The 27,156-nt window shown below is 45.8% G+C and overlaps 1 protein-coding gene across 2 annotated transcripts in view; it reads right to left on the bottom strand.

The window, feature by feature from the left end:
* AGBL3 (AGBL carboxypeptidase 3) overlaps positions 1-27,156 on the bottom strand; it is a 480,467-nt gene that overhangs the window by 207,065 nt on the left and 246,246 nt on the right. For both annotated transcript variants that reach the window (XM_069227938.1, XM_069227936.1), the window contains exon 12: positions 17,289-17,355. In XM_069227938.1, coding sequence (XP_069084039.1) covers positions 17,289-17,355 — 67 coding nt within the window. The remainder of the gene's footprint in view (positions 1-17,288; positions 17,356-27,156) is intronic.

Genomic DNA, 27,156 nt, shown 5'->3' with positions numbered 1-27,156 from the left:
TTCTGACAGCTAGCTGTCCACAATACCTTTTTAGGCATTTTCTTGGAGGTGAGGTCATTAAGTGGGGCTGCAATGGAGCCATAGTTCTTAATGAACCTCCTGTAATACCCAGTGAGGCCTAAGAAGGCTCTCACCTGGGTCTGAGTTGTAGGGGGAACCCAATCTATGATAGTTTGGATTTTCCCCTGAAATGGGGCAATCTGTTCTCCACCTACCAGGTGTCCCAGATAAACCACTTTCCCCTGCCCTATCTGGCATTTTGAAGCCTTGATAGTGAGGCCTGCCTTCTGCAGGGCCTCCAAAACTTTCCATAGGTGGACCAGGTGATCATCCCAGGTGGAGCTAAAGACAGCTATATCATCTAGATATGCTGCACTGAAAGCTCCAACCCTTGCAGGACTGTATTCACCAACTTCTGAAAAGTGGCAGGTGCATTTTTCAAACCAAAGGGCATTACTGTGAATTGGTAGTGCCCTCCAGTAGTCGAAAATGCAGTTTTTGCTTTAGCATCCTCTGATAACTTGATCTGCCAATACCCTGCAGTCAAATCAAAGGTGCTTAGATACTTGGCAGATGCCAGTGTATCTATGAGCTCATCTGCCCTGGGTATAGGGTGAGCATCAGTTTTAGTTACCTGGTTGAGACCTCTGTAATCTACACAAAACCTCATTTCTTTATTCCCATCTTTAGAGTGAGGCTTTGGTACAAGCACCACAGGAGAGGCCCATGGGCTTTCAGAGTGTTCAACCACTCCCAGTTCAAGCATTTTCTGAACCTCTTGTTTTATGCAGTCCCTGACATGGTCAGGCTGCCTATAGATCTTACTTTTGACAGGCATGCTGTCTCCAGTATCTATAGTGTGCTCATACCAAGAAGTGGTGCCTGGCACAGTATAAAAGAGTTCAGAAAACTGACCCAGGAGATTTATGCAGTGGTCTTTCTGCTCAGCAGTAAGACAGTCTGCTAAAACTACACCTTCCACTAGAGCATCTTGTTCTGTGGAAAAGAAGATATCAGGGAGAGGGTCACTCTCTTCTTCCTGTCCTTCATCTGTTGCCATGAGCAGGGTGAGATCAGCCCTGTCATAGTAGGGTTTCAGGCGATTGACATGGAGAACCCTAAGGGGACTCCTGGCAGTGCCCAAGTCAACCAAGTAGGTGACTTCTCCCTTCTTTTCAACAATGATGTGGGGTCCACTCCATTTGTCTTGGAGTGCTCTTGGGGCCACAGGCTCCAAGACCCACACTTTCTGTCCTGGTTGGTACTGAATCAGAACAGCCTTCTGGTCATGCCATTGCTTTTGGAGCTCTTGGCTGGCCTGAAGGTTTTTACTGGCCTTTTTCATATACTCAGCCATTCTGGATCTTAGGCCGAGTACATAGTCCACTATGTCTTGCTTAGGAGCTTTTAAAGGTTGTTCCCAACCCTCCTTTACAAGTGTTAGAGGACCTCTTACAGGGTGCCCAAATAGGAGTTCAAAGGGGCTGAAGCCCACTCCTTTCTGGGGTACCTCCCGGTAAGCAAAAAGGAGACAAGGTAACAGGACATCCCATCTCCTCCTGAGTTTTTCAGGGAGTCCCATTATCATTCCTTTGAGAGTTTTATTAAACCTCTCTACCAGTCCATTTGTTTGTGGATGATAAGGTGTGGTGAATTTGTAGGTTACACCACATTCCTTCCACATGGCCTTCCAGTATGCAGACATAAAGTTGCTACCCCTGTCTGATACAACCTCTTTTGGGAAGCCCACCCTGGAAAAGATTCCCAGGGAGGGCTTTTGCCACTGCAGGTGCTGTAGTCGTCCTTAGAGGAATTGCTTCAGGATATCTTGTGGCATGGTCCACTACCACCAAGATAAACCTATTGCCTGAAGCAGTAGGAGGGTCAAGGGGGCCAACTATGTCAACCCCTACCCTTTCAAAGGGAACCCCAACCACAGGCAGTGGAATAAGGGGAGCCTTTGGTGTGCCACCAGTCTTGCCACTGGCTTGGCAGGTCACACAGGACTTACAAAAGTCTTTTGTGTCCTCTGACATTCTAGGCCTATGAAACAGGGGGACAAGCCTTTACCATGTTTTAATGTGCCCTAAATGTCCAGCCAAGGGAATGTCGTGTGCCAGAGTTAGGAGGAACTCTCTGTATTGCAGGGGAATGACCAATCTCCTGGCTGCTCCAGGTTTTGGGTCCCTTGCCTCTGTATACAAGAGGTTGTCCTCCCAGTAAACTCTATGTGAGTCACTGACATCCCCATTTTGCTGTTTGACAGCTTGCTGTCTTAGACCCTCTAATGTGGGACAGGTTTGCTGTGCCACACTCAGCTCCTCCCTGGCAGGCCCCCCTCCACCCAAAAGCTCAGCAGTGTCTGCTTCCAGCTCCTCTGGTGAAGGTTCTGCACAGGGGGGAAATTCTTCTTCCTCTGAAGTTGAATCATCTGTAGAGGGAGGGATAGTGGGTAGGGATTTACCCTTACTAACCCTAGCTTTAGGGAGCACTTGGTCCATTGTTCCAGGATCCAAGTCACCCTGTCCTTTTTGCTTTTTGGCCTGAGCCTTGTCAAAGCAAAAATATGCCCAGGAATGCCCAGCATTGCTGCATGAGCCTCCAACTCCACTTCTGCCCAAGCTGATGTCTCTAAATCGTTCTCTAGTAGATAGTCTACAGGTAAATCTGAGGCAACCTCAACTTTCTTTGGACCAGTAACCCCCAACCCCCAGTTGAGATTCACAACAGCCATGGGGTGGCTAAGAGTGTTGTTATGAGCGTCTGTCACTTGGTACTGGTGACCAAGTAGGTGTTGTTCAGGGTGTACCAGTTTCTCTATTACCATGGTAACACTGGCACCTGTGTCCCTGTAGGCCTGAACCTCAACACCATTTATTAGGGGAAGTTGCTTGTACATATCCATATTAAGGGGACAAGCAACCAAGGTGGCCAAATCAATGGCACTTTCAGAGACTAGCACAGCCTCTGTGGTCTCCCTAACAAGACCAACCCCAACTAAATTACCAAAAGTGAGCCCAGCTACTCCCTTGGATTGGCTATTAGTAGGTTTGCTCCCACCACCACTGCTATTACTAGGGGCACTGGGTGTAGCAGTAGGGGTTGTGGTAGTGGGAGGCTTGGTGCTTTTCTTTGGACAACTGGCATCAGTTGTCCAATGGCCTTTTACTTTACATAAATAGCACCATGGTTTCTTTACTTGATTAGAAGAGGATTTGGACCCACCAACCCCACCAGAGTGTTTTTGTGGGCCTGATGAAGACTCATTTTTAGGTTTTGTCCCCACCCTTGTCTGAAGACTTACCATCCTTCTTCTTGCCATCCTTGTCACCCCCTGTATGAACCTTTCTGTTCACTCTTGTTCTGACCCATTTGTCTGCCTTCTTTCCCAATTCTTGGGGAGAGGTCAGATCTGAGTCCACTAGGTATTGGTGTAACAAATCAGACACACAGTTATTCAGAATATGCTCTCTCAGGATCAGATTATACAGGCTTTCATAGTCAGAAACTTTACTGCCATGTAACCACCCCTTCAAGGCCTTCACTGAATAGTCAACAAAGTCTACCCAGTCTTGTGAGGACTCTTTTCTGGTTTCTCTGAACTTAATCCTGTATTGTTCAGTGGTTAAGCCAAATCCATCCAAGAGTGCATTCTTCAAAACTGTAAAATTATTGGCATCGCTTTCCTTCACAGTAAGGAGCCTATCCCTACCCTTTCCACTGAAAAATAGCCATAGGATAGCAGCCCACTGCCTTTGAGGGACCCCTTGTACAACACAGGCCCTCTCAAGTGCATCAAACCACTTGTTAATGTCATCCCCCTCCTTGTAAGGGGGAACTATCTTGTGCAGATTCCTATAATCATGCTCTTTCACAGGATTACTATCTGGAATACTGCTGCTGCCACCATGGGGTCCTAACCCCAACCTCTGTCTTTCTTTTTCTAAGTCTAAAGATTCCCTGTCTAGAGCCAGCTGTTGCTGTTTAAGCTTCAGCCTGGACTCTTCCACTATCAATCTATTGAGCTCCCTTTCTAACATTCTGTCATCAGGGTGGGTGGGTTGGGCATGCCTTGACACAGAAGAATGATGTGAATGAACAGATGGAGACCTGTCCCTAACAGTTGCCACCCTAACAACCTGGCCTGCAGGACTAACATCCCTACTTTGATGAGAGCTCACATTAGTACCAGCTATGCTAGGTGGTCTGCTAAGGGGCAGGTTGGGAAGGTCACCATCTAACACTCTTACTGGGGGTGCCCCAGAGTCAGAGTGTGAACCATCTCCTAACTTCTCAATGGATGTGCCAGCTAAGGCCTTATCATTCTCAATAAGCATGTTAGATAACAATTCTCTAGAGGGATTCTTCCCTACCCCTAAGCCTCTATCAATGCAGAGACTCCTCAAACCCTTCCAGTTAAGGTGGTCATAAGCTGAGCTGACCAGATCAAGAGAAGGTCCTACATCAGACATGATAGAAAAAGGTTTAGGGACAGATAAAAGAAAGAAAAAGTTTTAGGACTTTTTAAGGAAACAGAAAGAAAAAAAACTTTTTCTACTTTTTAGAAACTTTTTGAAAGTTTAGGAGTACTTTTCAGCACTTGCAGATAGTGTAAGAGAAGAAAAGCCAAACTTTTTGGTTAGGTGTACATACACTGAACTTGTTTTGTATATTATTCTCTTATGAAAAGTACAAAATGACAAAGTGGTAAGTAGTTGCAAGTACTTATCCCACCGCTGCACAACCAATGTAGGAGGATGGCCTGGATTGTAGTGAGTACCAAGGGGTACTTACACTCTGTACCAGGTCCAGTTATCCCTTATTAGTGTAGAAGAGGTGTTTCTAGCAGCTTAGGCTGATAGAAGGTAGCTATAGCAGAGCAGCTTAGGCTGAACTAGGAGACATGCAAAGCTCCTACTATACCACTGGTGTCATATCCACAATATCATAAGAAAACACAATACACAGATATACTAAAAATAAAGGTACTTTATTTTTATGACAATATGTCAAAAGTATCTCAGTGAGTACCCTCAGTATGAAGATGCCAAATATGCACAAGATATATGTACACAATACCAAAAATATGGAGTAATAGCAAAAGGAAGTAATGCAAGCAATGTAAAGTTACAGTAGATTGCAATAGGAGCACATAGGTATAGGGGCAACACAAACCATATACTCCAAAAGTGGAATGAGAACCACGAATGGACCCCAAACCTATGTGAGCTTGTAGAGGGTCGCTGGGACTGTAAGAAAACAGTGAGGGTTAGAAAAATAGCCCACCCCAAGACCCTGAAAAGTAGGTGTAAAGTGCACCTATATTCCCCAGAGAGCACAGAAGTCGTGATAGGGGAATTCTGCAAGGAAGACCAACACCAGCAATGCAACCAAAGTGGATTTCCGGACGAGAGTACCTGTGGATAAGGGGACCAAGTCCAAGAGTCGCGACAAAGTCGAGATTGGGCAGATGCCCAGGAAATGCCAGCTGAGGGTGCAAAGAAGCTGCCACCGGATGGTAGAAGCTGTGGATTCTGCAAGAACGAAGAGGACTAGGAACTTCCCCTTTGGAGGATGGATGTCCCACGTCATGAAGAAGCTTGCAGAGGTGTTCCCACGCAGAAAGACTGCAAACAAGCCTTGCTAGCTGCAAGGGTCGCGGTTAGGGTTTTTGGATGCTGCTGTGGCCCAGGAGGGACCAGGATGTCGCCACTTGGATGAGGAGACAGAGGGGGCACCCAGCAAGTCAGGGAGCCCTCACAGAAGCAGGCAGCACCCGCAGAAGTACCGGAACAGGCACTTGGAAGAGGAGTGAACCAGAGCTCACCCGAAGACACAAAAGGGAGTCCCACGACGCCGGAGGACAACTCAGGAGGTTGTGCACTGCAGTTTAGAGTGTCGGGGACCCAGGCTTGGCTGTGCACGAAGGAAATCCTGGAAGAGTGCACAGGAGCCGGAGCAGTGGCGCTTACCTCCACCAAACTTGGACTGAAGAGTCACTGGACTGTGGGAGTCACTTGGACAGAGTTGCTGAGTTCCAGGGACCACGCTCGTCGTGCTGAGAGGGGACCCAGAGGACCAGTGATGCAGTCTTTTGTCGCCTGCAGTTGCAGGGGGAAGATTCCCTCGACCCACAGGAGATTTCTTCAGAGCTCCTAGTGCAGAGAGGAGGCAGGCTACCCCAAGAGCATGCACCACCAGGAAAACAGTCGAGAAGGCGTCAGGATCAGCGATACAAGGTTGCAGTAGTCGTCTTTGCTACTTTGTTGAGGTTTTGCAGGCGTCCTGAGCAGTCAGCGGTCGATCCTTTGGCAGAAGGTGAAGAGAGAGATGCAGAGGAACTCTGATGAGCTCTTGCATTCGTTATCTAAAGAATTCCCCAAAGCAGAAACCCTAAATAGCCAGAAAACGAGGTTTGGCTACCTAGGAAGGAGGATAGGCTAGCAACACAGGTAAGAGCCTATCAGAAGGAGTCTCTGACGTCACCTGCTGGCACTGGCCAATCAGAGCAGTCCAGTGTGCCAGCAGCACCTCTGTTTCCAAGATGGCAGAGGTCTGGAGCACACTGGAGGAGTTCTGGGCACCTCCCCTGGGAGGTGCAGGTCAGGGGAGTGGTCACTCCCCTTTCCTTTGTCCAGTTTCGCGCCAGAGCAGGGCTGGGGGATCCCTGAACCGGTGTAGACTGGCTTATGCAGAGATGGGCACCATCTGTGCCCATCAAAGCATTTCCAGAGGCTGGGGGAGGCTACTCCTACCCAGCCCTGACACCTTTTTCCAAAGGGAGAGGGTGTAACACCCTCTCTCTGAGGAAGTCCTTTGTTCTGCCTTCCTGGGCCAGGCCTGGGTGGACCCCAGGAGGGCAGAAACCTGTCTGAGGGGTTGGCAGCAGCTGCAGTGAAACCCCGGGAAAGGTAGTTTGGCAGTACCCGGGTCTGTGCTAGAGACTCGGGGATCATGGAATTGGCATTGGGGTGACAATTCCATGATCTTAGACATGTTACATGGCCATGTTCGGAGTTACCATTGTGACGCTATACATAAGTAGTGACCTATGTATAGTGCACACGTGTAATGGTGTCCCCGCACTCACAAAGTCCGGGGAATTTGCCCTGAACGATGTGGGGGCGCCTTGGCTAGTGCCAGGGTGCCCCCACACTAAGTAACTTAGCACCCAACCTTCACCAGGTGAGGATTAGACATATAGGTGACTTATAAGTTACTTAAGTGCAGTGGTAAATGGCTGTGAAATAACATGGACGTTATTTCACTCAGGCTGCAGTGGCAGGCCTGTGTAAGAATTGTCAGAGCTCCCTGTGGGTGGCAAAAGAAATGCTGCAGCCCATAGGGATCTCCTGGAACCCCAATACCCTGGGTACCTCAGTACCATACACTAGGGAATTATAAGGGTGTTCCAGTATGCCAATGTGAATTGGTAAAATTGGTCACTAGCCTGTTAGTGACAATTTGGAAAGCAGAGAGAGCATAACCACTGAGGTTCTGGTTAGCAGAGTCTCAGTGAGACAGTTAGTCATCACACAGGGAACACATACAGGGCACACTTATGAGCACTGGGGCCCTGGCTGGCAGGGTCCCAGTGACACATACACTAAAACAACATATACTGTATACAGTGAAATATGGGGGTAACATGCCAGGCAAGATGGTACTTTCCTACAGCCAGTCGTCTAGATAGGGGTAGACGAATATCCGATGTTTCCTTAAATGGGCTGCCACCACCGCCATGCATTTGGAAAACGTTCTCGGTGCTGATTTGAGGCCGAAAGGTAGCACCGTAAATTGGTAATGACTTTTTCCAACGAGGAATCTTAGAAACTTTTGATGCTTCTTGATCACAGGAATGTGAAAGTAAGCGTTGCGGAGATCTATTGCACAGAGCCAGTCACCCTGACGAAGTTGGGGGTAGATTTGGTGTAAGGATAGCATCCTGAATTTCTCTCTGCAAATCCATTTGTTGGCTACCCTTAGATCTAGAATGGGACGAAACTCGTGTTTGTCTTTCTTTGGTACCAGAAAGTACCTCGAGTAGATTCCTTTTCCCTGCTGGTTGATTGGGACAGGTTCTATCGCTCTCTTTTGTAATAGGGTTGTTACTTCCGATTGGAGAGCGTCGAGGTGGTGACTCACCGGTTTGGGTGGAATAGACGGCGGAGGGCTGATGAACCTGAGACAGTAGCCATTCCGCATAATATTCAACACCCAGGCGTCTGATGTGATGCGTTGCCACTCGTCCAGATGATTTGAGATACTTCCCCCTACCGGAGTGGGTAACGGAGGAGGGGGAAGCGAGGATTCAGGGCTTAGACGCTGATGCCTGACGAGCTGTTTGGGTTTGTGGCGTAGAGCGACCCCTTGTTGGCTTTCGTTGGGTCGAGAAGGTTCTCTGATGCTGTCGCTGGGATCTTGAAGGCATCCACTGTGGTGTTTAATATCTTTGAGTAAAGAGTCTACGGTGGTAGGGACGGAATGTTTTCCGTTGCTCCCTTGGTCTCTCGATACCCACAGCTTTCAGAGTGTCTAGTTCCGTTTTCATTCTCGACATTTCGTCGTCAGCATGAGAACCAAACAAAGTGGAACCTGAAAAGGGCAACTTTTGCATTCTCTGTTGCGCCTCTGGTTTAAGTGACATCAGGCGTAGCCAGGCGTGTCTTCTTAAAGAAACTCCATGAGCATAATTATGTGCGGATAACACAGAGGAGTCGGCAGAGGCGCTTATCACTTGATTGGAGACCATGGCACCTTCACTAACGATCTCCAAAAAATCCTCTTTTTTCTCCTTAGGGAGATGTTCCGCAAATTGCAGCACTGAGTCCCAAAGGGCACGATCATACCTGCCTAACAGGGCAGTAGCACTAGCTGCTTTCATCGTGATGGCTGAGGTAGAGCGTTGCCTGCGGCATAAATCTTTCTACTCTCCTTGTCCGGTGGTGAAGAAGAAGACGGAGATGTAGAATGCAACTTTTTAGCAGCCACTATTACCACCGAGTCAGGCACCGGATCCGCCCTCAGAAACAAAGGGTCCTGCTCCGGAGGACGATATTTCTTTATAAGCCTGGAAGGAGCAGATTTAGCTGTGGACGGTGTTAAAAATATGTCCATTGCCGGTTCAAGTAGTCCTGGGACCAGCGGTAGTAATGGTCTAGAAGAAGAACGCTGGTGTAATGTCTCAAAAATGCCAGAGGTTGTTGGAGCAGGTACTGCCAGTGGGATGTTCAACTTGGTAGCACCGCGAACTAGGACCTCCTGAAAGGTGTTCACGTTGTTTATGGGAGAAACTCTCGGAGACGGGGAGTCAGATAAAGTCGGAGAGTAATCCCTTGTGGATGAGGAGGAATGTCTATGGTGGGAACGCGGAGATCTTTGAACTGATTTGGGTCGATGATGATGTCGAGATGAAGAAGAGCGTCTCGAAGAGTGTCGGGAATATCTTGTGGATTCTGCTGGAGTCACTGGAGCGGACTCTGAAGGGGGTACCGGAGGAGGAGCTGTAGGTGCCAGAGGTGTCTGTGGTAGAGGCGACGGCTGAGGTGAAGGTGGTAAAAGAATGAGAGAAGCAGAGGATTCTGAGGTGGTATAGACCCTCCTTGGTCTCTTTGCGTGTCTTCTCGATGTCTACACACTTCTCGACGTCGAAGTACGATGACGACGAGTACCTCTCGGCGTTGACTCCTCTCGTCGTTGAGAGCTCTTCGACGGTGATCTCCCTCGACGTCGATGGGATGACGGTGATCGTCTCCGACTACGAGTACTGTCCACTGACGTCGATCGTCCTCGTCGCGTCGACGGCGACCTGGTCCAAGACCTTCTCGACTGCGAGTGTCTACGCCGTCCCGATGGCGATACGGCTGTCGACGTCGAGCGATGGCTCTTCCTCGACGGTGAGCCGGTCCTCGACGGCGAGCTTGTTGGTGCCGTTCCTGGTCTCGACGTCGATGCTCTCGATGTCGTCGGAGACCTATGACGTTTGTGAGCAGGTCTGGCAGCTGCTCCAGAGGACACAGAGAGAGCCCTGGTAGAAGACTGACCTTCTCCTCGCTCTGTGGCAGATTGCCCTCTTCGTCTCCTGTCCTCTCTTGCCTGAAGGCGGATTTTCTCCCTGTCACGAAGAGTTCTTCTGGAGAAAGTTTGCAAATGTCACAGGCATCAGGTTTGTGACTTGATGGTAGGCAAATAATACAGACTTGATGTGGGTCTGTTTTGGCCTTTTTCCTGCCACAGCTAGGGCATTTATCAAACAGAGAAGGCATTCTGGAGACAGAAAAACTTCAAATTTCTGTCAGAATTTGACAGAAAAGGCTAGAAAATGTTCACTCTAGATGAAAAACGTCGAGTGAAATTGAAATCCAAAGGATTTTAGTTGAGTTTTTGTTAAAAAAAGCTATGTAAAGGTAGAGCTCAATGCTTCAGGGTCCTGTCAGAAGGAGCCGGAAAAAAGAACTGAGGCAACTGCCTTTTGCTGTGCATGATGGGATACAGGAAGACTTTCCTTTCTTAAAGGCACAGCTCTATTTACATCCTGTATAAAGGCAGCCTATGGGCTACACTGCCCTGCATTGTTTCATTCTCCTTTGGAAGTGTAAATAAAGTTTGAGAGTACGTTTTTTACTACATTTCTAAAATAAATGTATGTTTAAAGGTGTCTCTGTACTGCAGCTTCCTTTCTTTCCAACCTCAGGAATGAACAATTTGGCCTGTGTAGCCTTTCACCTAGTTTGCACATTGATATTCTTAAGTGGCTTAACAGACCTTTTTCAAGAAAGGCTAACATCTACACTTAAGAATACACTACAGAACTGTGCTCCGGGGTCCCCGCAGGCGTGCATAACTATTCAGTGCTTATGACTATACATGGAAATCCCCTACGAGAGAAGGATAAGTTACTTACCTGTAATCCTAGTTCTCTTCCAGGGGAATCCTCGTCAAAACCCTTGTGCGGGAACCCTCAGAGCATATAACACATAAACATATTACCTAGTGGTAGTTGCCACTAGGTAGTTATAGTTAGGACCTATAGGTTTCTATATAACCTATATAAAAAAGCTTTTTTTTACTTGCCTATATCTTTGGCACCGCTTAACAAATCTCCATGAAACGTTCCCAAACAATCTGCCAGTCCCATCCGCTGCTGCCTGGAAAGTTTTGGGCTGATCCGTCCAGGGGAGGGCTGAGAAAAAGGGGGTCCAATACACATTTTCCCTTTTCATTTTTACGTAGGGATTTTGAACAGCAAAAGCGCAAAAACTACTGGACGGAATTGCACCAAATTTGGCAGGAAGGTAGTTCTGGTCTAGAAAGAGTGCTTTTTTGTTTTGGTGGAATTCCTTTTGGTAGGTTTTGAGAAATTGAGGGGAAAACAAATTTATATTTCTTGGGACGTGAAGGATTCGCGATCCCTGCCGTTCTTGTGCAGAGATCTGATTGTCTCATAACACTTCCACAACAGAAGTCGCTGAGGTGTTGTCAGTCACATTGGGACTCGGCTTCAGCAGAGTCCCAAAATAAAAGTCAAAAATAAAAGAAAGGGGCCAGGGTAGGAACACCCTGACCCCTTAGCACTGGTGGTGGGGTCCCAAAGGAACCCCCCAGGGCTAAAAAGCATTTTATTTTTTATTTTAACGAGCAAAGTCACAGTGGATCCGAAGACTAAATGAAGAGCGGTTAGTCTAATGCCCCTGGGTGGGCCAAGTCCCGGGGGCTTTTTAAAAACAAAAAAAAAGTGGGGGCCTCTTCACATCTCACTGGGCTTATCATTTTGTATGTGGGGGGGCTATGGCCCCCCTGCTGCCCTCGAGACTGAAACCTCCCCAGGGCTTTCATTTAGTACGTGGGGGAGGGGGGTGTTGAGCTAATATTATGGGGGGAGCCTGTGGCCCCCCGCACCCAGGGGACCACCACCCCGGGGCAAAATGCAATGTATTTGTGGGGGGCCATGCCACTCTTACCCCCAGATACAGCCTCTCACACCTATTCTCACACCCAGAGAGGCCGCAGTCAACTTCCACAGTGCATGCACAAAGGGCCGTGCACAGCATCGGGTTGGGTGGTTAGGTGGTTTGGAAGCAAGGACTGGCTGCAGGCTAGCCCCTGTGAGCAACCTCTACTGTGCACAGGAGAAAACCCTGCATGGTGCTAGGTTGGATGCCTATGGCCAACCGCCGCCATGTGTTTTAAAGAGTATAAACAGGAATATCTGCTTATACAGATAATGTGACAGTAACCTGCAGCAGAGAGTTCTTCCAAGGCAACAGATACACTAATAACTTGATTTGAGACTAGGGAGTCCTCAATAACCATTTCATATCCATAAAGTTCTGTTGCAAATCTCCTATAAAAGATTTCCTGATGTCAAAAATCTACCTGTGGTACTTCCCGGGCAGTGTTGTTGCACTTGCATTTTTTTAAATGGGTTGATGCAGTTCCAAACAATCTCCTGCCAGTAGCATTAATTCTCTTGCTCTCTTTCAGGGCGGCAGAGCAGTAGACTCTGGTACACACAGTCTAGTTTTGAATCAGATCTAAGAAACGCTGGATCCCGTTCAGGAGGTCTGCATTTTTTCAGTAAACATGGTGTTATTCTTTTTAATGTACCAGAATTCATACACTTTTTTTCTGTTATTTCCACCAGTCCTAGAACTAGTGGTAAAAGAGGTTTAGGAGCTGCTCTAGGCTGGAGCATTTCTAAAATCACAGACATAGACTTTTAAGGTGTTTACAAAGAAATGGTCAGTTTTGCTACTATGCTTGCTAGGACATCATGGAAAGCAATGATATCAACATGGTAATTCATAAGAAGAAGTTGGGGTATAACATATCCATCCGTTCTGGTGTATGGTGATTGAAATCTCATTGGAGTTCTTGTACCTCTAAACAAAGGAGAACTATAAGTTGAGGTTTGTCTACTCCTTTGTGATTTGTATAGAGATGAAGGTTTCCATTTTCTTATTGGTGACATAGATGTCACCTTGGATGTTTTTCTTGGTGGTGAGAGGTTCAAAGGAGTCTGTACTAGATCCTGAAATGGAATTATCAGATTTACAGGCTAACGTGCGAGGAGCTGGATCCGGTGATAATGCTTGCCAGAAGGAGGAGTTGATGGTGATTCCTCTCTGTGACTTTGGGCCTGATTTAGATTTCGGCAGACAGGTTACTCAGTCACAACGCTGATGGATATCCCGTCCACCGAAATATAAATCCCATTATTTCCTATGGGATTTATATTTCGACGGACAGGATATCTGTCACCAGTGTGACAGAGTAACCCATTTGCTAAAATCTAAATCAGGCCCGTTCTTTAGACTATGCATGATCATCCACGGGTGAGGACCATCCAGCATGTGAGGCTGTGGAATAGACAGATTTCACTGTAGAAGATGATAATAGACCATGCTCTTGATACTTCCGTGAATGATGTTGACTTTTTTGACGTCAATGGTGAACTGTACAATGGTAAACAGTTTCTCTTTGACTGAGATGTAGCCAATGGCACGTGATGTGTCTTTGACGATGACAGAGTTTGTGTCGGTGACTGGCGTCTTCTCTACATGGACCCTGTGGAATGTTGCTGTCAATGTTTTAACTTCGACCCACCTGAGTGTTAATCATGCGAGGTCTGCATGTTCATTCCTTTAGCCCTGAGCAGGTCAGTGCCAATGGTCTCAAAGTTGTTCTCGGGGGATGTTGAGAATGGTGTGTTTTTTCCATCCCTTTATCTCCCTCTGTGATGGCCTTTTCCAGAGACTGGGAAAGATACAGAGACTTGTTGAGATGCAGATCTTTCTAGCCTCTTCTTTCTTTCCTCTTCTGCCCTCATGTCTTCTACCATGCCTTTTATACGGATGCCTTTTCTGCCTTTTAACATGCTTTTTGTTGTTTTTATTTTTTTCACAGATGTTGCCATCAGACAGCATGAGGGAGGTAGACAGACTACGAACACGTTATGTGTTTCTGTCAGCTGCATTCCTCCCACATGAGGGACACTTGGAGAAAAGGGATGGCATTTTGACAAAAAATCCCATCAGAAACTGGTAGAAAAATGACCTACTCAACAAAAATTGTTAAAAGAAGTTGAGTGAAATATATATAATTATTTTTTAGTGAAGAAAAAGTTTTAAGTTGGTGAAAGGGCCCACAGGGTAAATGGGACACGGCCTAAGCCATGAGTCAGACTCAGCGCCCTGACGGGAAGGAGATCTTTCCATAAAGTAAAAATGGAGCTGATCAAGAGAGACATACAATATTTAATGTTTTTCCTGTCAAAGATGAGAATTGTCTTGGAGGGTCGATCCTGATTCTTCACAACAACGGAATCTGTTGGGGAATGGCTCGAGGGATGGAAACCGGTGGAGGGGGGGTCACAAAAAGAACAGCTTCACAGGGGCTGGGTCAGGACCCCTACCCAAAAGACAAGCCAGACAATGGGCCAAGGCGAAATGGAGAACCTGGGGAGGTGCAATGGTCAGAAGATGAGAACTGAGGATGATATATTCAAACTGTCATGGCAAGACTTGGATCTTGTTGCCCAGGTGGTGCGGATATGAGGGACAAGTTGCTTGCAGGTCCACCCCATACAATACAGTAAGTGGACTCTACATAGCTCGAGTTGAAGATTTTATATGCTTTTTTGGATGGCGACAGATGCCTCCATAATTGAAGTGGCAACCAGTTTGAAGGTTTCAGCTCGAGGCAGTAAGGTTGGGGGAAATAAGCTGGTGGGTGAGGTGTTTTGGCATTGTCAAAGATATATTGTAACATTTGAAAGAGGAGTGCAGGAAGTTCAAGAATCTGTGCCGTATGAAGGATCAAATGGTAGATGGGATCACATAGGCTTACACTAAAACTGATTACGTGGAATTTGTTAAAGGCCTGGAGTTAAAAGAGAAATTGTGGACAAATTTCTCCAAAGACACGACCCAGCCATAATCCTGGTTCAGGAGACCCACCTAGAGGCACTAAGTGTGGCTTTTTTGGAAGAGGCGGCTACAAGGTCTTGGTGCATGTGGGGTGTACATCAGACTCACGGGGAACTGGAATCCTATTTTGGAGTTCCCTCCCACTGGCGGTGAGTGAAGAGTGGGTGGACCTGGGTGGTTTTCATGTACTGGTTAGTGGGGAGTGGAACGGCAAAAAGATTGCATTTGCATCAGTATATTTGCCTCTTGGCCTACAATTCCAGGTTCCATAGTGATAATAGGGGTGGGGGGAGCTTTTAATCTAACAATGCATGCATATATGGATGGGATCACTGCCTTAGGGCTGCCGGGAAGAGATGATGCCTGGTGGAACAGTGTTATTTCCTGATGTCACGATCACACAGCAGAAGGTTTGGGGACATGCAATATCTGCCTCGGGGCATCTCTGACCATTCCACACTCGGTACAGTCCTTTATGTTCAGACACGGGGCACCACCTGGAGTGGACACTTGATCCATGTTATATCTGAGAATGGAAGGTGAAAAGCAACTAGCGCATGCCAGTAAATTTACTTCATGGAAAACGAGGGCTCCATGGAGACAGAAGAAATACTATGAGAGGTCTACAAAACGGTAATTAGGGATCAACTAATGCCCATTAATGTTGGCCTTCATAAGGAAAAGGGGTGGAAATTACAAGAGTTAGAGGAGTTCTTATTTTTTAGGGACACAGAATACATTAGGGAATGGGGGTTGGTTAAGTGACACAACATAGAACTCCTTCGGGAAGAATACAGACAGATTCAGGACAATGACGCATGAGCATTGTATCGGGCAAAGAGCACCGGCTGCACGAAGCTGGTGATAAAACAGGCAAACCATTGGCCTAGCTGGCCCAACGGAGAAGAGTCAAAGATGGCAAAGGGAGATTAAGGAGGAACAGGGGGTTTGAAGGTCACTGACATGGAACATAGCACATTGTTTTGAGGGGTACCTCAAGTGTGTGTATAGGCCCAAAGTTGTCCCGCCAGTGGAAAACTGGAAAGGTTTGTTGATGGCATACCCATGCTGAAGCTATCCTGGGAGGAGGCTGCTCGCTTAGATAAGAAACTGGACATATTTTTACATTCATGTTTCCTACTTAAAGCTTCATTGCACAATTTTTTCTCTTGAAAATGCTGTAATACAATTCTATGAATACACTTGGGAGAACGTTGCTGAACATTCATGAAAGATTAGACCCTTTTTAGGCTTAGACTCAACAGATTTACAAAGGAGGTTCATAGTCAAAAAAATCTTGAGATGCTGTTTTCATGAAATGAACTATATATAAATTTGTTCCAGAGTCCGCGTACGCAGCGAGAAATTATTCAAGCTGTTATGACTATCAATTAAGATTTGACGATACAGAAGAGGAGCTTTCCAACTACATTTCCCTAGAAAACCGAGATTGCACACTGAAAGCTGAATGAAGATAGGGCAGGTTAAAGTCCAGGAAAGACCAGGAAAGATAACAAGATAAGATCACAGAGAGGTTAGAGCAGAACTTTTGTCAGGGACTCTCTCACATACAATGTGCGGTAGAAAAGGTGGCCGCTAAGGGGAGTTGCTGATCTCAACCTCATTGGCTGAGGTATGGGTTTTTTCTAATGAGGTGAATGTACTACTAAACAAACACTATGGTTGGAGCCAATGGGCATTTAACTGCTACTTAAAGTTAGCCTGAATTAACAGTCTAACGACGGGGAATGATTCAAGCATGTAACTATATGAAAGCGCCAAAGTGAAGAACTGATTTATTTGTAACACTGGTTCTCTAGCACTGGCATTCTCTTTGGATTCATACACTTTTTAGTTTCTTTCTCACCACTGCAGAGGTGTGCACACAGCTTTCCACAGCTTATTTTAAAACCCCTTTCAATACAATTGTTTTAACAGTGACACCTATTTTAAGGCAGGAACCTTAAGTTTTGCTGAAAGAGAGGGGACTCAGTATGCAGGAGATCAATTGATACTCATCAGGTCTGGTTTAGTTTCACAACTAATAGACCTCTGTGGGTAGGTAACTTTTTTTCAGCACTGAATCCTTCCTACATTGTTATGCTGTTAATATCAACTACCAACTGTCCTGTCATAATCTTAAACCTAAGCCCTTCTCTAGCATCCACACCACCAGACAGGTTTCTCACAGAGGGCTGATATGGCTGAGCATAGTATTACAACAGATAATGGGTATCAGAGTAAGAATATTAGATGTCCAAGCTAGTGGCTTTTGCATATTATTGATTTGCACCTTGATATCTACATATTACTTCTATTGTGACATCCCCCATCCATTCTTAATGGTGGCAACCAGCTTACCTTAGATGCTAGGTCCAACAAATGTGCTGGGAGGCCATTGGATTCTGAGCTGTCTGAGCCTTCAGTGCTAGACGAGAAAACAGTAATTTAGTAAATATTTATATAGCAAGCAAATGAAACAGATGCATAATGTACACGACATTCATGCTGGAAAAGTCATCAATGCTGAAAGACTGTTACACAGATATTAATGTGAGCACAATTATAACAACCTCATCCATTTGCTTCAATAGAATTATGAAGGGTATTCAGTGGCTCACTATGTCAGTCAAAGCTCTCTATTACCAGAAGCTAAACCTAACAACCATTAGTTGACAAGTGTAATCCAAGGATACCGAATTCACGGTTCTTGTGTTTTGGAAGAATCCCCTTTCAAGTGCAGCCTGAAGACAGGACTTTGAGTTCCCAAGCCCTTGAATTAAACTTAGAAGTATTCATTCTGCCTTCCTTCAGCTCTGCAGGTAGTATATAGTAGCTTTCAAATCTCTTATCGTCTAACTGTCCATCCCCCCAACCAGGCAATATGCCTTTCAACTGAGATTTTACTAATCTGTCAGCTACTTAGCCCTTTAAACTGAGGAACAGGAAAGCGGAGCAGGGTAGAAAAAAGGTCACCAAAGAAAGCGAATCAATAGTTTTTCGCCCATATTTTGGAAAGTGAACAGCATTTTTTGTTCAGCTTGAAAAAGTGTTCTCCCTTCTTACAACTCTCCATCTTTTGACTTTCACTTACAGGTCATTGAGCACATCTGACCAGCTAAAACAAGACAATCCCACAATTCTCCATGTGACTTCTTAAAGGACAGGCCTGCATTTAACCCAGTGGCCTACTCTTCTTTGGTAATTAAGTTAATTGAAAGGACTAGCCTATATTTTGGCACCCTAATTCTCCTGCTGCATCACTGCTAGAAATCCTGTCTATGTAAAAACCTCACCATGGTTTATACAACACGTGTCTCATCAGTGCATCTCTTAAGTATGGGGGCTGGGACAGTGAGGACAGCCATACTGGTTGCGTAGGAGGCAATTGCTATTTCTTATCCATGAATAAACAGATCATCCTGAGGCGCCTCTATAGGCTTTTCTGACAATGCTCATTTTAGAAAATAGTCCTTTATTGTCTAGGGACATCTCCGGATCATTCATCATGAATTGATGGATTATGAAAACAAACCTGAGGTATGATATGCTGCGAGGGACCTATACTCACTAGCCTGGCATGACACACTAGAGCTTTAGCTGGTAAATTCAAAGTCTTCTCTGAGTATAATTGCGTTTAGGCACCTGAAACCACTAGGATGTTTGTGCAGAACCGTTCCATCTCATGTGGATGCACTGCTCAGCAACCAGAGCACCAGACTCCCGCTTGGGGAGGTTCACCGTCTGCACCATTCTCATTTGTCTTATATTCAGATACAAAAGGTTGAGAAGCTCCCATCATTGGGTTTCATGATTATGATTTCAGCATGATTTCTCTGGCTTTCACTGTGTGAAAAGCTAACACATCTGCAGCAGAAATAACTTAGGGACTGACTGGTGGACTGGAATAAAGAGGCTGAACATGCTAAACGTTTACTTTATCAACAGGCTCTACCAGTCATCTCCTTCACCCTGCTGCAAGCTGGAGATTGAATGCTACACCATACCTAACATTTTCTCCATACTGCTCCAGCTCACCCAGACATTCCTTTGTGGTGCATAAAGTATTAACATCCCTCTGGGTAATCTCATGATGCAGCTTTGTCTTCTCCCATGAATGACCATGTCCAAAGCATATTATCCAGTGTTTGGGAAATCACACAGCTTATGACCTTCAAATAGCCTTACTCATACTTTAGTGATTGAGTAGTTATGTAAATGGTCATTCTCTGAGGTGAGAACATTTTGGGTCCTAACCCCTTCTTATTTTCAGAATGCTGCTTTGTGATACACCTACTTTATTTCAGATTGGACAGCTTCCTCATACTTGAGTCACCGCCTGCCTGATTTTCAATATTGTATCCACTAAGTTATCAGCATCTTCACACTGCACTTTCTGCAGCCCATGTAGGTAAACTTCAGGGACCATTTATTTTCAGCCTATTCACCTGACCTCAAGCTAGATGGACACCTCTTGGTGGTAGAATAATTCACTACAAAGAGCACTCCCATCTTGGAGCGCATAATGTCTATAGGACAGTCTATCAAACACCTGGAAGGAGTGGTGTTGATTCACCTTTTATTTATCACTGCCCATTGCTATTTCCCTCGCTGCCTACAGCAAACTCTGAATCTCTGAACTCACCATCTTCGATACAACCTCATTTCATCTCAAGAGCATCCTATGCTATGCGACTGGCATTCCTACCCCCACTCCTAGCTTCCAAGGTCTTTCTGTATTCCTTCCCCGACTTTGCCTTTAGGGACTCTGCAGCAAACTTAATTCTAATACTTGGTGACTAATTTCTTTCCTGTCCATTAAACCTCCTGCACAATAGTCCCCTCAATACTGCCATTTAGGTTTTTTCTACAATTCACCAAGTCCTTGCAACCTAGAAACGCAAGTAACTTCCTCGAGAATAGGCCATCTTTGCTTTGAAAAATAACTTCCTCCTCTACGGCAAGATACTAAGGGGCATATTTATACTTTTTGATGCAAAACTGCGCTAATGCAGTTTTGCATCAAAAAGTTTATCGCCGGCTTGTGCCATTCTACAGCGCCAGCCTGGTGCCATATTTAAGGAATGGCACAAGCAGCGCTAAGCTTGGGCTAACGTCAAAATAAAAGATGCTAGCCGGGTGGGGGTGGCGGAACAGGAGATTGAAGGTAATTGAACCACTGTAAGGACAATGGGATGACTATCATGCCAATTGTCTGCAGCAATCAAAGAGACAGCCCCAAAATTATTATGAAGTAAACTACTGAGCTCCGTGTGGATACCCAGTGGAAGGGCTTGGAGTATCGGGACTTGCTGACGCTTTGATTAGTTGGCTGAGTATCCAGCCCGTCTGCAAGCTCCTATCCTATATTACGCATGTTGTTTTCAATGGAATCGAAATGGTTGATAATGGGAAGCAACATTGCCTCTAAGAGATGGCTGAACCTGTCACATAAAGAATCCAAAAAGACATTGTCCAAGTCGGCTGTAGCCCTTCTCTTACTAGCTGGTTCTAATTAAGTTGATCTTTCAAGCTCACAAGGCCTTAACTTCTGCACTTGTTTCTTGCGGTTGGTGGCAGGGCCAGCACCAGGTGACCACAAGGGACCATCAGAGTTAATGGTCCCCTGCGCTGTTCCTCAGCTTATTCCCTAGTACCTTATCATGTTCGGCAGTAACCTACTCTTTAGGTGCTGCCACGCTCTGCTATGAAGGACCCAAAGGTGATCCAGGACCATCGGCTGAAAGTGAAAGCGGCCGTTCTGCCATTTCAATCGCTTTGGAGAGGACCTCAACAGCATAAGCCAGAAAGCCGTCAATAGTAGTATTGCCATTCACTTGGGGTCCAGATTTCCATGTCCCTATGATATGATTGTTGGATAACTAATAGTCCTTTATTATTCCCCCTTGAAATATCAATTATAATAATAACAGGCAGCCATACTCCTGGATACAGAAAGGACAAGGGTTAAAAGATACCTTGTCTAGTGAGAATGTGTACCACAAAGCAGAGCAGGCAGGGCAGATACAATAAGAAGTACCTATTAAGCAATAAATCCCAAAAGGAAAAACTGGAGGGAGGGGCGCAGCCGAGCATCATCTGGACGATGAAGGGTGTAGACGGACCTGCTCTTGGCCAGTCTTCACCTGGGCCATGACCAGGCACGCCTTGCAGGGATAGTAGACATGCCAGAAAGCACTTGGGGGCACTCCTCCTCCTTCAAAGCAGCGTGGCCTTCTAGTCACTAGGCTCCTGGCCCCTGGGCAAACACTGCAACATAGAGCATGTAGTGACATTTAACTTACAGGCCCTGGGCACACCTGGTACTATATATTAAGGACTCAGATGAATGCAATATGCTAGTTAGGAGTATAGCCAAAAACAACATGTTTTAGGGGTCAGAGCACATGCACTGGGGCCTAGTTAGCAGGATCCCAGTGAACAGAGTCAAACCTCTGAAGCATTAGACCAAACAACCACTGGCAAACCCAATAGGTCTCACCTAGATTTATCGGCTTTGTCAATGTTTTTCGGCCATGTTGCACAGCGGCACAGCTGCTGTGCAGCATGGCTAAAAGTAAAAACAAAGTGCTATGACAGTCAACACTGACCGTTTTATAGGGCTTTTTATTTTACTTTCAACCATGCTGCATAGGTGGACTGCTGTACAACATGGCTAAAAAACATTGTCAAAGCCAATATATCCTGTATAGGCGAGACTCATTGGCTTTGCCAATGCCTGTTTCCTAACCTGATACGAGCAGTCATAAGAAGTAGTTAATCCTCCTATCACACACTGACTCTGGCTTTGCCCCTATACAAATCTTTGCTGCCTTTCAGCTAGGAAAGCAACATATTTAAATGTTCATGCATTATATTTGATTCCACATAGAAGATGAATGTGATTCCAAAATATTTCGAAATATACTCATTTGTATCCTCCAATTGGTGTTTTTCTGGCAGTGGCAAGAACTGCATTTTGTGTGATTGTTTGCCATGAGCAACAAGGGAGGCGGGATACTGGAGAAGGAGTGGGTGGGAGGAGGAAGAAGGATGTGATGCTACGGGCTGAGCCGCTGATTTCGGAACTGGGGAATTCTGGGCAAATAACGTAATTTCTCTGTGCCTAAAAATATAATAATATTAGAAAAAATGAATGTGTTCTTGAGTAATGTAACTGGTGCTCTAGTAAAGCGCTGATATCTTCGAGGTTGGGTTGAGTTCGCACTATAAAACAAATGCCAAAAAAGATGAAATAGTACATCAATCACAGCACAAGAAGCAGATGCACACTAAGAAAATAAGTTACTTACCTGTAACTGTAGTTCTCCAGTATTGGAATCTTTCATAGATTCACATGCTTGAATCATTCCCCGTCGTCGAGATGGGTGTCCCGGTACAATTTTCACAAGTAATGTTAAAACATATTGAAGAGAAAAAGGCCCTAGGCCTCTTCAATTTCATAGTCTATCAGAGTCATTTTGTGAAAAGGACCAAGCCTGATCCTCCACCAATCAGGCGACAGCACCCTTCAGAACCTCCTGAGAGAAGCTCTAGCACCTCAGATTTTCCAAGCACAAGTGCTTATATTATGTTGAATATATGTATAAATAGAAAGAAAGAGGTGAAGTGAGCTTCTCCGGGGAGGCGGGTGGGTCGCATGTGAATCTATGAAAGATTCCAATACTGGAGAACTACAGTTACAGGTAAGTAACTTATTTCTTACTCCAGTATTGGAACTTTCATAGATTCACATGCTTGAATCAGAGTAGAAAGCAATAACTATGCACATTGTAAAATGACAACATCTTTAATAAACAAATTATCTTAAACCACAAACCCTTCTTATCATCATGCATAAATTGATGAAGTATATGAGTGTACTGACATATGTCTCTATATATATATATATATGTATATATATCTATATATATCTATCTATATAAATATAAGTATCTCCTTATCTCTAATATATATAGAGATATACCTGTGAAGATACATGATGAAATTTGAATAACAAACCAGTAATAAAACATCATAAGACACTACTGTAACATGATCAATGTCTGAAAACCCGCTTACTTATGGGATTATGATAGCGTTCTCTTATCTTTAGATGCATTTCTGTTTTTTCTGTTTTTTTTTTTTTTTCCAATGTGCATACCTGTTCTAGGATGGAGGGATGTAGGAGAAATGGCTCACCTTCACCTGAAGAGATTCCTGAGAACCGCCTGGCCCACTGCTACCTCTCCGTGCGAGAGGGACTCCAAGCAATAGTGCTTAGTGAAGGTATGACAGCTCTTCCATGTTGCTGCCCTACATATGTCTTGTAGTGGCACTCCGGCAAACAGTGCCGCTGACGATCAGACTTTTCTCGTCGAGTGAGCATGCACAGATGACTGCAAAGGTTTGCCCGCAGCCTGATGGCAGAAGCGAATAGCAGAGGCGATCCATCTAGAAATACTCTGCTTGGATAGCGGGTACCCCTTCCTAGGAGCACTGTACGCCACAAATAGCTGATTAGAGCGCCGAAAAGCTTTAGTCCTGTCCAAATAAAATTGAACGCATCTTTTCACGTCTAAAGAGTGTAATGCCCTCTCCGCTGGAGTAGATGGATGAGGGAAAAAGGACTTGAAGACCAAAGGTTCGTTCATGTGAAAGTCTGACGGAACCTTTGGAATAAAATGCGGGTTAGTGCGCATTAGTAGTCTATCTTGTTTAAGCTGCAGGAATGGCTCTTGGATGGACAGCGCTTGCACCTCACTGACCCGCCTATCTGATGTAAGAGCTATCAATAAGGCAACCTTCCACGACAAGTATTTGAGGGAAGCACGGTGGATCGGTTCAAATGGATGCTTCATAAGTTGTGCCAAAACAATATTCAAATTCCACAAAGGAGGTGGCGGTCTGAAAGGAGGGTAAACCCTGAACAGCCCCTTCAGAAATCTCTTAATCAGCCAAGAAGAGAAGAGCGAGGGTGTGTCATCTGAACGTCTGTATGCAGCTATGGCTGCTACATGAACTTTAATGGACGAGTGTGCTATGCCAGATCGAGCTAACTGTAAGAGATACGGCAATATCTCTTCTGGTGGTGAAAGTAGAGGGTCGATTTGACGCTGATGACACCAGGCACAGAATCTTTTCCATTTACACTGATACGCCTTGTTAGTGCTATCCGCTCTGGCCTTTGACAAAATATCTCTGCAGTCCTGCGGGATGTTCAAATGCGCAAATTCTCTGTGGTGAGGAGCCATGCTGATAACCGCATTGACTGCGGATCGGGGTGCCGAACGTGGCCGTTGTTCATTGTTAGTAAATGAGGTAACGGCTCCAGTGGAATATGAGGTTTGACTGACAGAATGAGGAGCTCTGTGAACCAATGTTGGCGCGGCCAGTACGGGGCTATCAGTATGTGAGTGCACGGTTCTGTTTTCATCTTCGTGAGGACTCTTGGGATCAACTGAATGGGAGGAAAGGCGTAAGCAAAGATGTCTGACCAGACTATCGAAAACGCATTCCCCCAAGATCCCTTTTGGTGATGCCAACTTGCGAAGAACTGGCATTTGGCGTTGTCCTTCTTCGCAAACAGATCCACTGTTGGTGTTCCCCACTGGGAAAAAATCTGGGTCAGTACTGTTTGGTCTAGTTCCCACTCGTGGCAGTCCGATTTCTGCCTGCTGAGTGCATCTGCTGCCTTGTTGTTTATTCCCGGCAAGTGTACCGCCGATAGTGTGATGCCTTGCTGCGAGGCCCAGTTCCAGATCGCTTGGGCTTCCCTGGAGAGGGTGAGAGATCTTGTACCTCCTTGTTTGTTGAGATAGTGCATCGTAGTGGTGTTGTCCGTTCTTATCACCACTCGCGATCCAGAGATTCTTGGGAGAAGCGCTTGTAAGACGAGGTGCACTGCCCTGAGTTCTAGCCAATTGATATGCATTGATGCCAGATGAGTTGGCCATTTGCCACTTATTTTCAGGTCCTGTAATACTGCGCCCCAGCCTTCCAGTGAGGCATCTGTTGTTATGGTCCACGGGGCTGGCTGTTGAAGAAACGAGAGACCGATTGACAGATGATGCTTTTGAGACCACCACTTGAGAGTTTTGATCATTATCGGAGTTATTTGTATCCGGTCTTCAAAAGTGCCTGATACTTGGAGCCATTGACGGTTTAGCTGCTCCTGCAAGGGGCGCATCTTTAGCCGACACAGAGGGATCAGAGGTATGCATGAAGACATCATGCCCAATAGTGATTTGAAGAGACGGACTGTAACCTTTCGTCTTTTGTGTATGAAACTCCCTAGGGTTAGTAATCTTTGTTGTCTCTCTAACGTGGGACATGCCATGCCGGATTCCGTGTTCAGTTTTGCTCCCAGAAAAGTAATACTGCGTACTGGTAGAGGGTTGGACTTCTCCCAGTTGATTGTGAATCCGAGATTGGTCAGTAAGGAAACGCACTTTCTTGTTGACTTGTGTGCTCCTGCGTAAGTCTTTGCCTTTATTAACCAGTCGTCTAAGTATGGAAAGACCTGGTGCTTTCTTCTCCTGAGAAAGGCTGCAACTGGTGCTAGGCATTTGGTAAATATTCTTGGGGCTGATTTGAGCCCGAAGGGAAGGACGCGATATTGATAATGGCTCCCGGCTACGGTAAATCTCAAATACTTTCTGTGGGCAGGGTGGATTGGTATGTGGAAGTATGCGTCTATGAGGTCTAGTGATGACATAAAATCTCTTTGATTGAGACGCAGAAGGACGTCTTGCAGGCTGATCATTCGCAACGATTGCTTTTTTAGGTATACATTTAGTTGCCTTAAATCGAGGATCGGCCTCCAATCCTTCCACTTTTTTCGAATGATGAAGAACCTGGAATAAAATCCTGTTCCTCGTTGAGCCCGAGGCACCTTCTCTATAGCTCCCTTGAGAAGGAGCTTGTAGACCTCTTCTTTGAGTTGTTGAGGATATCTTGAAGGAGTCCTGCAGGGAGGGTTGGAGGGAGGTATCTGGACAAATTCTAAAGTATGGCCCCGTTCCACTAATTGTAGGACCCACTTGTCTGACGTAATGGTTTGCCATTGACTGAGAAATAAGGAAATTCTCCCTCCCAGGGTGACAGGAGGAGGACTGAGCGTAGCCGGCGCCTCGAAAACATCAGGTTCTACGAGCTGAATCTTTGGCGGGGCGGGTTGAACGTCCACGGCCTGCCGGTCTACTATAGGCTGGTTGAGTCGGTTGCCTTTGGGAGTAGTATGGCCGATATTGTTGTGAAGATGATGGATAGGAAGAGTATCTCTGTTGTTGATATCCCCCTCTGTAAGAGGGTTGGCCACGCCCCCTAGGACGAAAGGACGATCTTCGATATTGCAGTGTCCCTAATGACCTTGCTGTGTCCGTGTCCGTTTTAATTGACTGTAGGGCTTCGTCCACATGTTTCCCAAATAGCGCTTGGCCATCAAAGGGTAAGTCTGGGATTTTATTCTGGACTTATGGGCGAAATGAGGTGGCTTTGAGCCAGCCCTGTCTTCTTAATACAGCAGCACCTGCAAGCTGTCTGAAAGCAGTGGTCGCTATATCCATTGCACAGTCTATAAGTTCTGCAGACGTGCGTTGATCCTCTTGTACAGTCTTATTTGCCTCTGATTTTACGTCTTCTGGCAGTTGATTAATAAAAGGTGCAATATCCGCCCAAAGCTGTCTGTCGTATCGAGACAAAATAGCCAAGGAGTTGGCAGCTCTAAGCACTAGGCTGGCCATAGACGAAAATCTTTTCCCTATGTTATCTAGCCTCCTACCCTCCTTATCTGGGGGCGCGGAAATCAGAGCAGAAGGATTTTTTGATCTTCTTTGAGCCGCCTGAGCTACTACTGAATCTGGAGGAGGATGCCCTGTCAAGCATGTTGGTGCATCATCAGGAGCTTTGTATTTCTTATCCAGACGTGGTAAAACTGCTGTGACTGTTGCCGGATTACTCATGACTTTAAGGCCTTCTTCCCACAGGTAGTTCACCATCAGGATAGAGCGCACAGACTTCTGAAAGGGCTCTTTAAAATCATATAGGAAACAATCTGTTTGCTTCGTAGGTAGCGGTAAAGCAAAACGCTTGGCTGCCCTCTCTAGGAGATTGTGAAAACCTCCAATGTCTTCAGGTGGGGACTCCACCTTCGAATGAGAAGGAGAAGATGGAGCAGGAATAATATACTCGTCCCACTCTGAGTGAGTATCTATGAGCTCTCCTTCCT

This window comes from Pleurodeles waltl, chromosome 4_1 (genome assembly GCF_031143425.1).
Source record: "Pleurodeles waltl isolate 20211129_DDA chromosome 4_1, aPleWal1.hap1.20221129, whole genome shotgun sequence".
Lineage (NCBI taxonomy): Eukaryota > Metazoa > Chordata > Amphibia > Caudata > Salamandridae > Pleurodeles > Pleurodeles waltl.
This window is presented reverse-complemented; position numbering and strand designations above follow the sequence as displayed.